Source organism: Eurosta solidaginis, chromosome 1 (genome assembly GCF_040869045.1).
Source record: "Eurosta solidaginis isolate ZX-2024a chromosome 1, ASM4086904v1, whole genome shotgun sequence".
Taxonomy (NCBI): Eukaryota; Metazoa; Arthropoda; class Insecta; order Diptera; family Tephritidae; genus Eurosta; species Eurosta solidaginis.
Window position 1 is genome coordinate 245,041,269 of NC_090319.1, and position 13,566 is coordinate 245,054,834.

A 13,566-nucleotide genomic window follows, 5' to 3' on the forward strand; every position below is an offset into this window, starting at 1 on the left:
TTGTGGTGCGCATTTGCATCTGCGCCTATGACCAACCGCCCTTTGCGCCCTTCCTCCTGTACTAGCCTTTTGCACTCCATCGGTGGAACCTCCGCAGCATGGGCCATGTAGCAGGACGCCAGGATAAATGCCTGCTTATTCTTTTGCTCAACGGCCACCGCTACGAGATCCTCAGTGGTGTAATTAGGCAGCATATATGAATGCAGCTGTTTCCTTACCATTACTACAGCTCGCACCCGTCCTTCCGTTTGCGCGTAGTAAACGCCAAACCCGCGCGCGCTAAGTCCAGAAACCTTTCCTCCCGATGAGAGCCACGGCTCCTGGATCAGCGCCACGTCAAACGAACCCTCCTCAAGGGTTAGGAGGAGTTCGCTCGACACCACTTTACTGTGTTGGAGGTTTATCTGTAGGACTACAAGCACCATTGGGCTGTTTTTCCCCCTCCAGCACCTTCGTCTTGACGTCGTCGTCCTCCTCTTGCCCTTTTGGTTTAGAGTATTCGAGGTCCCCTTCAGCTCCTCGTGAATGTTGTGTCGTGTGTTTCTCTGTGCGAGTCACAGCGCCATTTAGCGGTTGGCCCTCTTCTAGCATGTTCGTGGTGACGTCGGGGACCTCCGCCTGTCTTTTTTCCTTCAGGCTTCTGAGGTCCCTTTCGACTTCGCCCACTTCCAACGTGTTAGGATTTTTATCCTCGGGACTTCTTTTCCTGAGTCGCATGTAAATTTTGCCAGTGCCAAAGGACATTTTGCCAAGCTGCGTGTACAAAATATCCTCCGCCTGCTTGTTTATTTGGAAGATGTAGAACTGACCATCCTCGGTAGGCCGAGATACAGTAAGTACCTTCCAATCCTGTGTCGGTATGTTCGGATTCTGATTCTGCAGAAGTCGCAGTGTATCCTCCGACTTCATCACGCTTGGTATCCATACCTTAACTTTTGGTACAGTGGGGATTTGCGCTTTATCCACCACCTCAAACCGCGCGTTCGTGCCTTGCCTTTGGAGGTTTGGAACGATTTCCTCTAGCCACCGCAAGCTCGCGATGTTGTCGCACGCTATCATCTTCACACCATTATACCATCCCCCCGAATCAAAGGTTGGAAGGGGCTTACTTGGTTGTTCCCGCATCATCTTAAGCATTAAGCTAATAAGCTCCCTTTCCACAGATCTCCACCTTTCAGTAGTCATTTGTCCGAACGGACTGCTACGATCAACCAGCGCCACAGTCAGTGACTGCTTTGCCACATCACTCATCTTCTCGGGAAAAGCAGGAGTCTTAGTGTTATCTCCCTTTGGCACCTCCGAGAACACCGGAGTCTTTGCGTTAACTCCCTTTAGCGCCTCCGAGAAAGCCGGAGTCTTAGCGTTATCTCCCTTTGGTTTATCTCCTACTTCCGTAGTTGGAACTTCTCTCTGACTGGCAGCTTTCGAGGTAGCTGCTACCTCGCTATTGGAACCCATCTGTTTTACAGCTTTGGGCCTACTTGTCTTGTCTATGCGACTGCCATGCCTCGCGGCTCTAGGACTGGGTCCTTTCTGCCTCTTGAAAGCAGGCTTGTCGCCTTCTGCCGAACGTTGCCTCTTCATTCTGCCATTCGACGCTTCTTCCTCCTCGTACCGGTTGCAGAACCGAGGGTTTCTCGCAGCAAACCTTTTGAACTGCCTTCGACCTACTTCTACCGCTTCATGGGCCCATTCCAAGCGCTCGACCTCCACTTCTGTTAGGTCGACCACTGCTCCCAAGCGTTGTACAATTCTTCGTGCTGCACGGTACTGCGAGAGAGCTCTTTTACTTCCTCTGCTCCGTACCCTTATCCACTCTTCTACTCCGTTTTCATTTGTGTGCTTCTCCAACACGGAGTTCATTGAATCAGCACTACTCTCGCTCCCCGAATCCGACGCATCGCTTAATTCGTATTTGTCGTCCTTGGATTGCGACTCAGTCCTCCTCTTTACATCCTCCTTATTACATTCAGGTAATAAGTTGTTCATCTTGGTCGTACGACCACCTGCCCGACAAGGCGGGCTCAGCGGTCCAGTATTATATACGGGGAAAGAACCGTCCGCCACAGCAGCGCCCCTTACTGCGGTAAGGCCATAAATACTTCCCGAGATGGCCCGGTATCGGGAAGGCTAATGGGCATGATGGGGCTTGCACAGAAATATTTTCGAAGTCGTTCAAAATTCCACAAAGAGATTCAGATTATCTTTACAATTTAAATCGATATTAAATAAATATTTCTGTATAAGCAGCCATACTAAATTAGACTCGAACGGATACTTCAAATTAATTCATCTGCAAAGTTAATATATAAAATTCTTTCAAATCAAAAATGTCAATTCCCACAGAGCATACACTCAGAGAAAAACGCCGATCTAAAATGCAGCACCACCGGACCAGCGTTTGCTCTAAAAGTTCCGGTTTAGCCCCTAGCTCTTTTTACGGCCATTTTTAAAATGTTTGCCCCTTTTTGGCTCCATATCTACTTCGGCAATACGTATTGTGAAATTTGTAAAGTGTTTTATGTGTGTCGAAGTTTCACTTTATCTGTTTCGTTATGCCTGATGTGGCAACTCGGTACTCAACTGATAACAAAAATTTTAATCGATAAACTGTGTCATGAGGTATATTTGCTTTCCAGCTTGTTCAACAGCATAGTGTGACCTTCTGAGAGTTTTGTCCCTTTAACTTCAGATTATAATAAATTTTTATCTCCCGTACCTTATTTTCATTATACCTTTGAATCGCGACTTCATAATTAAATTAATATAACAATAGAGGCAACGCGTGCAGCACAAAAGCTTAGCAAAATAGATTTGTTTTCGGTTTTCATATTTCACAAATACAAAAAAAAAACGATGAAATAACGAGATTACAAATGCAGTTGAAAAATATCTATCTCCAAAATTGGCAAAAATGTGACTTCAACATTAAGTTTTTGGTTTGATGTTAAACAGTATAATTCCAAAAGCTTGTCCATTTTGTGCTGCCACTAAGTAATGCTGAAGCTGCAAGAACGTTTTCAAACATGAGTTTGATTAAAGCAAACACAGAAACAAAATGAGTTTAGTTATGTTGAATTCGCTTCTGACAATAAGAAGTGGTCTTAAACGGCTGAATAAATGCTGTGATGACTTTGAAATAACGATTTCTTAAAATTAATGAAAACAAAAAATATTTATGAGTGTAGCAAAAATAATAATTCATCTTCTGAGGACGAAATCATAGATTTTGAAGTCTAAGGCCCTTCAAATATATCTCGTCCCAACATAAACTTGAATATCGTACACGTGTATTTTAATGGTGACTCGTACACCCGTAGGACGTTAAAAATTGAAGAAAAAAATTGGAGAAAATTTAAATCAATTTTCATCGGCCAACATTTTGGCAAGTCGTATTTTTGGCGAACCTATAGCCGTGCCGTCATGTAGTAGTGTGAAAATACTTCTCACTTTTTAACACTACTTACCGCCAAATGGTAAAACAATCGCCATAAAGGTGGACCAGGGGTGACTCTAGAATGCGTTTGTACGATATGGGTATCAAATGAAAGGTGTCAATGATTATTTAAAAGGGAGAGGGCCTCAGTTCTATAGGTGGAGGCCTTTTCGAGATATCGCCATAGAGGTGGACCAGGGGTGACTCTAGAATGCGTTTGTACGATATGGGTATCAAATGAAAGGTGTTAATGTTTATTTAAAAGGGAGTGGACCTCAATTCTATAGGTAGACGCCTTTTCGAGATATCGCCCTAAAGGTGGACCAGGAGTGACTCTAGAACGTGTTCGTACGATATGGGTATCAAATGAGAGGTGTTAATGAGTATTTTAAAAGTGGGCCTTAGTTCTACAGGTGGGCGCTTTTCGAGATATCGCAATAAAGTTTGACCAGGGGTGACTGTAAAATGTGTTTGTACGATATGGGTATCAAAGAAAGGTATTAATAAGTATTTTAAAAGGGTGTGGGCCTTAGTTCTATAGGCGGACGCCTTTTCGAGATATCGCCAAAAAGGTGGACTAGGGGTGACTCTAGAATGTGTTTGTACGATACGGGTATCAGCTTAAAGGTATTAATGAGGGTTTAAAAAGGAGTGGCGCTGAGTTGTATATGTGAAGGCGTTTTCGAGATATCGATCAAAATGTGGACCGGGGTGACCCAGAACAACATTTGTGGGGTACCGCTAATTTATTTGTATATGTAATACCACGAACAGTATTCCTGCCAAGATTCCAAGGGCTTTTGATTTCACCCTGCAGAACTTTTTCATTTTCTTCTACTTAATATGGTAGGTGCCACACCCATTTTAAAAAGTTTTTTCTAAAGTTATATTTTGCGTCAATAAACCAATCCAATTACCATGTTTCATCCCTTTTTTCATACTTGTATAGAATTATGGCATTTTTTTCATCTTTCGTAATTTCCAATAGGTCATAGTCAGATTTCGGCCATTTTTTATGCTAATTTAAAGTGAGTTCAGATAAGTACGTGAACTAAGTTTAGTAAAGATATATCGATTTTTGCGCAAGTTATCGTGTTAACGGCCGAGCGGAAGGAAAAACGATCGACTGTGTATAAAAACTGGGCGTGGCTTCAACCGATTTCGCCGATTTTCACAGAAAACAGTTACCGTCATAGAATCTATGCCCCCACCAAATTTCATAAGGATTGGTAAATTTTTGTTCGACTTATGGCATTAAAAGTATTCTAGACAAATTAAATGAAAAAGGGCGGAGCCACGCCCATTTTGAAATTTTCTTTTATTTTTGTATTTTGTTGCATCATATTATTACTGGAGTTGAATGTTGACTCAATTTACTTATACACCGTAAAGAACAAAATTAATATACTCTGTGAGCTCTGCTTAGCTGAGTATAAAAGAAAGGGTACAACTCGTGTACACTACAATGTTAAATAAAAAAATTTGGCACATGCTATCAAGCAGTTGTAGTGGACCAGCGGTTATGATGATGCGGTTGAAATTGCGTGTTCGATCACCGTCAAACTCTGAAAATTTTTAAAACAATTTTTTTATATTGAATTTTTTTTTAACTCTTATTATACCATTTATGAAAATGAAATGGTATATTAATTTCGTCACGAAACCCAAAATTGTAAGTCCTTAAAGGAAAATAGATAGACCCACCATTAAGTATAGCGAAATAATCAGGTTGAAGAGCTGAGTTGATTTAGCCATGTCCGTCTGTCCGCCTGTCTGTTTGTATGCAAACTAGTCCCTCAATTCTTGAGATATCCTGATAAAATTTGGTGAGCGGGTGTATTTGGGTGTCCGATTACACATTTGTCGGAACCGGCCGGATCGGACCACTATATCATATATCCTCCATATAACCGATTTTTCAGAAAAAGAGGATTTTTGTCATATCTTACTCAATTTAACAGATTGAAGCTTAAAACTTCACCATATAATTTCGTATATTGCACATATTGTTGCCTGAAAAAATTGATGAGATCGGTCGTATATATAGTAAATATCCCCCGCAACCGATTATTCAGATAAGAAACTTTTCGTAATTACTGCCCTGTTTTAAGAGCTAGAGGCTTCAAATTTCAACGAATGCTTACGTATATAGCATATATTGCTGTCTGAAAAAATCATAAAGATCGGTGGTATATATAGTATATATATGGTGATATATATAGTATATATATATAGTATATACATATATATTTTCGCAATTTTAGCCCCATTTTAACAGCTAGAACCTTCAACTTTCACCGAATGCTTACGTATATAGCATATATTCTTGTCTAAAAAAATCATTGAGATCGGTGGTATATATATTATATACTCCATATAAACTCTAATTTTTGCCCCTTTTTTACGGCTAGAAGCTTCAAAATTCATCAAATTTCATGAAATAGTTACGTTTACGTCATATATTGTTGAAATACGTGATTCGTAGTCATAGGTTTTACCTGCAGACCACAAAAAACGTGAAGCTTTGCATCCTCGCACAAAGTACCTACCTATTTTTTATTTTATATTTATCTTAAAAATCGTTTAGATATGTTCAAATTTCACCAAATGTTTACGTGTATAGCATGTATTGTTGTCTGAAAAAATCATAGAAACCGGTGGTATATATAATCTCATGCAACCGATTGTTCAGATAAGAAACTTTGCGCAATTTCTTCCCCATTTTAACAGCTAGAGGCTTCAAATTTCATTGAACTCTTACATGTATAGCATATACTGTTTTCTGAAAAAATCATAGAAACCGGTGGTATATATAATCTCATGCAACCGATTGTTCAGATAAGAAACTTTGCGCAATTTCTTCCCCATTTTAACTGCTAGAAGCTTCAAATTTCACCAAATGCTTACGTGAATAGTATATATTGTTGTCTGAAAAAATCGTTGAGATCGGTGGTATATATATTATATATCTCATACAACCAATTGTTCGGATAAGAAACTTTGCGCAATTTCTTCCCCATTTTAACAGCTATAAGCTTCAAATTTCATTGAATTCTTACGCATATAGCATATATTGTTGTCTGAAAAAATCATACAGATCGGTGCTATATATAGTATATATATGGTGGTATGTATAGTATATATGTATAGTATATATATATTTATTTTCGCAATTTTAGCCCCATTTTAACAGCTAGAAGCTTCAAATTTCACCGAACGCTTACGTATATGGCATATATTGTTGTCTGAAAGAATCGTAGAGATCGGTTGTATATATAGTATATATCTCATATAACCGATTGTTCAGATAAGAAACTTTTCACAATTTCTACCCCATTTTAACAGCTATAAACTTCAAATTTCACCGATTGCTTACGTATATAGTATATATTGTTGTGTCAAAAAATCATAGAGATCGGTGATATATATAATATATATATGATGGTATATATAGTATATATATATAGTATATATATATCTTTTTTTTTGCTATTTCGGCCCCATTTTAACAGCTAGAAGCTTCAAATTTCCCCAAATGCTTACGTATATAGCATATACTGATGTCTGAAAAAATCATTGAGATCGGTGGTATACATAGTATATATCTCATACAACCGATTGTTCAGATAAGAAACTTTGCGCAATTTCTGCCCCGTTTTAACAGCTATAAGCTTCAAATTTCATTGAATTCTTACGCATATAGCATATATTGTTGTCTGAAAAAATCATACAGATCGGTGCTATATATAGTATATATATGGTGGTATGTATAGTATATATGTATAGTATATATATATTTATTTTCGCAATTTAAGCCCCATTTTAACAGCTAGAAGCTTCAAATTTCACCAAATGCTTCCGTATATAGCATACATTGTTGTCTGAAAGAATCATAGAGATCGTTGGTATATATATTATATACTTCATATAAACTGTCATTTTTGCCCCTTTTTTACGGCGAGATCAAAATTCATCAAATAGTTACGTTTACGTCATATATTGTAGAAATACGTGATTCGTAGTCATAGTTTTTACATGCAGACCACAAAAAACGTGAAGCTTTGCATCCTCATACAAAGCACAAAGTATTTTTTATTTTATATTTATCTTAAAAATCGTTTAGATATGTTCAAATTTCACCAAATGTTTACGTTTATAGCATATATTTTTGTCTGACAAAATCATAGAGACCGGTGGTATATATATTAGATACCCCATATAAACTGTAATTTTTGCCCCTTTTTTACGGCGAGATCAAAATTCATCAAATAGTTACGTTTACGTCATATATTGTAGAAATACGTGATTCGTAGTCATAGTTTTTACACGCTGACCACAAAAAACCTGAAAATTTGCATCCTCACACAAATTACCTACCTGTTTTTTATTTTATATTTATCTTAAAAATCGTTTAGGTATGTAGATCTCTTCACTATATATTTCTTATCTTATACATCCGATTATTCGGAGATTATGAACGGGATAAGATTATTGTTCAGCCCCATTCATGAAAGGTATGAAGTCTTCGGCACAGCCGAAGACAGTCCCGTTCTTACTTGTTTTTCGTTAATTTCGATTTTCCATTCACATTTGCACAGGTAGTTCTCAAAATTTTTTTCAAATGTTTTAAGTATATATGCAGATTACATTATCAAATAAGAATTCCTCAATAAGAGAATAGGGCAGTTTACATTCACGACGGCGCACAGTGTAACTTTTTTCACTTTTAGGATGCCGAAATTAATAACAAACAGCCAAACCAATGCAGCAATTCATTTGAAATTTTGCAGTGTGATTGCAGATACTTAAATCTGATATGAGAATAAAAACGGGCGTGATTCGCCCACTTTTTCTCCTTGCCCTCATATAAGGTGAAATTTCACATAATAATATTTTCTACTTTAAAAGCATTTTCCAGTGCCAATATAAATAAAAATTGTTTATATTTTATAAATTTAGCTTATAGGCTTTTGATTAATACTTAAAAAATTTTATTTTCAAAGTCAAGCACAACATAGGTACACATATTTGTAAGATCTGAATCGAAATACATACATACTTATAAATAAAAAGTGATACTTTAACTGGTATAAAGTTAGTCGGAGTCAATATCATCGACATGCTCTGGTTCAGATAATAAGCCAATAACTCCCCTCGTTAATGCTTGCCGCTTCGACCTAGGGGTTTTCCGCAAATTGTTTATGAACGGGTCTGACGATATCAGCAATCTGTGCAGCAAATCCAAATTACTACAAATTCTTGACTTTTTTGTGGTGAAAAGTTCACGATAGTTTCGTGCATGTTTGTTTCCGGACTCTTGAGCTTCTTCCGAAAGTTTACCAATAGGAAGAATAGCAGACACGATTATATTATAAGTTGTTGGGATAAGTGCACAACTCGTAAACTATGGGAAAACTCATATGACAAACAATGAAGGCTATTCAGTGCGCAAGTTTCCTTTTTCTGGGTTTTGCCATTTCAGGTATAACTGTCTTTTTTGGGATCTAGTATTGTAGACTTGAATTGAGGACTTTCCATTGTTAGGTCACTGTGCTTCATACGTGAGCGAGGGCATAGAGACCTTAAGTTAGCGATTACAAAGAGAAACGCAAAATTCCGCAATAGTTTGTTTTTTTATCTGAAACTATATGAAATTCCCTTTAATGTGTATGTATTCGTTTAATGGAATTGGGCGGAATCAGGCAAGTTTTATTCTATTGAAAACTAAAAATTTTCCAAGCTTACCAAACTTTTAGTGGCTGTATAAAACAAAAAAAAAAAATAAAATTTAAAAAATGCCTACGTGGCTGAAACTTACCAATGCTGTTATAAACTATGTATGTTAAATAAAATAGTTTGAAGTCAAAGCAGTTATCGAAAATCCACCACGTGGCCACAAAGTTGGTCAAAAATTTTGGACTGTGAAATGATTTTTACACTTGTTTCAATTATCCAAGTTTCATAATGCTTATCATGGTGATCGTGGGTTTTTTACTTTGTTGTGTATACATTTTCTTAACATTTGGTTATTAGTCTGTTGCATGTCAAAACATTTTTGAGTTTGGAGAACATTCTTTTTTGGACCTTTGGCATCTTAAAAGTGAAAAAAGTTACACTGTGCGGCGGTGTAGCCGCCACATCTGTCATATTATTATACTCAGCTGAGCAGAGTAAGGGCATAAACTAATCTTGTTTTTCGTATAATTGATTAGGCTTCCTAAGGAAGACGCGAATATGCGTAGATATCAATTATACACTCAAATAATTTTTTCCCAAAATCGGATTGACTTTTCGCTATAGCAATTTCTTCTCAAAACAATAAAATTCTAATACAAGCAAAAGAAAAAACTAACTAATATGCATGGAAATTTTCATCATTATTATAAAAATTCATAGAATAAATTGAAGAAGAAATTCGTTGTCTATTGCAAAAATTCCCTCCGAAGTTCAGCTTCTGAAGAAGTTTTTTTTGAGTGTTTATATGATATTTGGCTCATTGGTAGCCACGACCGATGAGCTTAGACATAATTTGCTTACGTATGGCGAACAAAAATTCGGCGTAGAAGTACAATGACATAGTCTATAGAACAAGCATTCCACGGAAAAAAGGTTCATTTTTTGCCGATTTTCGAATTGATCTTTTAAATATGTATATCACACCTCGACATAGCGAGGAAGAAACATTTAAAATTAGCTTGAGAAAATTAAATTTTTTTTTGATTTTTTTTACTTTCACACAAGTACATATTTGGTTTTTTTCAAGTCTTAATAGTTTCTCTGAAATTCTACCTGACTGATTGTAACTGCAAAATTCGGTGAGTTTGTGCTGTCCCGAATTGCTTATTTCGGATTTTCGCACAACTATTTAAAGAGCAGGCTTCCATTTTAATTTAGACATGTACCACACAACATTAGTGCACCAAATAGTTTGTCTGGGAAATGGATAGTTTTTCTTAAGTTAAGGTCTAAAAATGGAAAAAATGTTTACAATTTTTCCCGTACCAACCGTGGAATACTCCAGTAGCACTTATTGCGAAGAGCGTGTGAAACATTATCATCTTCACTAGGTGCTTCATTGCTGCCTCCGTTTAAGGCGGCATAGAAGATTTCCCTCTATGATCTAAGCACTCTCTGAACGTTGGTTACCAGGTCTCCCTTTTTGTTCTAATCTAAGCACTCTCTGAACATTGGTTACCAGGTCGCACTTTTCGTTCTGACAGAAATTTGACCTGGACTTGAAACCGTCTGTCTTTCGAAGAATTTTCCTATACGCTGTACCGTACTTTTTGATTGGGCGACAGCCATGAAGCTTTATAGGTCATATAAAGTTTAATACATGGGAAGAAGTGGTAGAGGCTCCAGATCTCGAATTTGTATATGTGTTCTATAGGTGTATTTATCGTTTCTAGATAGAAAGTAGGAGTGGTAATAAAGCGATGGATGGATATTAAATTTCATCGCAACATCTTCAATCGTTGTTGAAGTCGGTGCAAAGATCTTCAAAAGACTCAAGCGACCTTAGTCAGCGTTTCACAGCACGTTTTTTGAAAATAGTTAAATATGGTTTTAAGTCAACTTACGAAGCTCGCCTTAGGAAATTTTAGCATTGTAGCTTTGAGTATTGTATTATCTTTAAGCCGCTAACTATTGAATTATCACAGAATTATATTTAATTTCGAAATAATATTTCAATAGACGCTACTACCGATCAAGTCGATAGCGGCTACTGAAAATATAGGACTTTTTTTCCTGAAGTAATATATATACCTTTTGACTAATATATATACTTTTTATTTCTAAATAAAAATTTTTTCGGTATTAAATATACAATTTTATTTTTTTTAAATTTTAAAGGGTTAAAGTTGGAAAAAAGGATTGAGGAAGCTGCACCTGCTGGGCAACAATTACAAGAATTGGGTATGCGACTGCGCTGTGATGACACGGGATCGGAAAATGTAAGTTAGTGCCAAAATTTCTTATTACATTTAAAGTTAATTGTAAAATATTTCGATACATGTACTTTAGAGCGGATCAAATTGTATGGATGGATTTTTTCCCTTCAGGAGTATAGCAGTATATAGCAATATAGCTATATATAATATAGCAGTATATCTCGACTTTTGCGAAATAGATATTTTGCATTTAAAAGTAGGGTTTGGCCAAAAAATCTTCATAGCTTCTGATAGAATTATAGGCAAAATATCATATTGGGCTTACTTTAAAGGTATTTTACGTACATTTCAGAATCTGTATTAATATCTATTGTGTTTTTGAATTTTAGTAGAGATATCAGGCTTAAATTGTGAGAAATTAGCCTAAAATGAACTTTTAATTAATATATTACCATTTTTAACAAATTTCTTATGGACATTTTTTTTCTTTACAGCTAAAATAAGTTCAGAATATTTCCAACAACTTTCATTCAGACAGTTTTTATTTTTATACTCAGTTGAGCAGAGCTCACAGAGTATATTAACTTTGATTGCATAACGGTTGGTTGTACAGGTATAAAGGAATCGAGATAGATATAGACTTCCATATATCAAAATCAGCAGTATCGAAAAAAAATTCGATTGAGCCATGTCCGTCCGTCCGTCTGCCCGTTATCACGATAACTTGAGTAAATTTTGAGGTATCTTGATGAAATTTGGTATGTAGGTTCCTGGGCACTCATCTCAGATCGCTATTTAAAATTAACGATATCGGACAATAACCACGCCCACTTTTTCGATATCGAACCACCCACTTTTAAATGAAGGTAATTTAGAAGTTTTGTAAGCTGTAATTTGGCAGTCGTTGAAGATATCATGAAGAAATTTGGCAGGAACGTTACTCTTATTACTTTATGTCTGCTTAATAAAAATTAGCAAAATCGGAGAACGACCACGCCCACTTTTTAAAAAAAAATTTTTTAATTCAAATTTTAAAAGAAAAGTTAATATCTTTACAGCATATAAGTAAATTATACCAACATTCAACCCCAGTAATGATATGGTGCACGAAAATACAAAAATAAAAGAAAATTTCAAAATGGGCGTGGATCCGTTCTTTTTCATTTAATTTGTCTAAGATGCTTTTAATGCCATAAGTCGAACAAAAATTAACCAATCCTTGTGAAATTTGGTAGGGGCTTAGCTCCCAGGACGATAACTATTTTCTGTGAAAAAGGGCGAAATCGGTTGAAGCCACGCCCAGTTTTTATACACAGTCGACCGTCTGTCCTTCCGCTCGGCCGTTAACACGATAACTTGAGCAAAAATCGACATATCTTTACTAAACTCAGTTCACGTACTTATCTGAACTCACTTTGTATTGGTGTAAAAAATGGCCGAAATCCGACTATGACCACGCCCACTTTTTCGTTATCGAAAATTACGAAAAATGAAAAAATGCCATAATTATATACCAAATACGAAAAAAGGAATGAAACATGGTAATTGTATTGGTCTATTGACGCAAAATATAACTTTAGAAAAAAACTTGGTAAAATGGGTGTGACACCTACCATATTAAGTAGAAGAAAATGAAAAAGTTTTGCAGGGCGAAATCAAAAGCCCTTGGAATCTTGGAACGAATACCGTACGTGGTAGTACATATATAAATAAATAAGCGGTACCCGGCAGATGATGTTCTGGATCACCCTGGTCCACATTTTGGTAGATATCTCGGAAACGCCTTCACATATACAACTAAGGGCCACTCCCTTTTAAAACCCTAATTAATACCTTTAATTTGATACCCATATCGTACAAACAAATTCTAGAGTCACCCCTGGTCCACCTTCATGTCGATATCTCGAAAAGGCGTCCACCTATAAAACTAAGGCCCACGCCTTTTTAAAATACTTATTAACACCTTTCATTTGATACCCATATCGTACAAAAAAATTCTAGAGTCACCCCTGGCCCACCTTTATGGCGATATCTCGAAAAGGCATCCACCTATAGTACTAAGGCCCACTCCCTCTTAAAATACTCATTAACACCTTTCATTTGATACCCATATCGTATAAACAAATTCTAGAGTCACCCCTGGTCCACCTTTATGTCGATATCTCGAAAAGGCGTCCACCTATAGAACTAAGGCCCGCGCCCTTTTAAAATACTCATTAACACCTTTCATTGGATACC

General features: G+C 36.7%; 1 protein-coding gene across 1 annotated transcript in view; it reads left to right on the forward strand.

Moving 5' to 3' along the window:
• Dfd (Deformed) overlaps positions 1 to 13,566 on the forward strand; it is a 139,096-nt gene that overhangs the window by 33,178 nt on the left and 92,352 nt on the right. Inside the window, exon 2 of the mRNA XM_067760266.1 lies at positions 11,291 to 11,391. Coding sequence (XP_067616367.1) covers positions 11,291 to 11,391 — 101 coding nt within the window. The remainder of the gene's footprint in view (positions 1 to 11,290; positions 11,392 to 13,566) is intronic.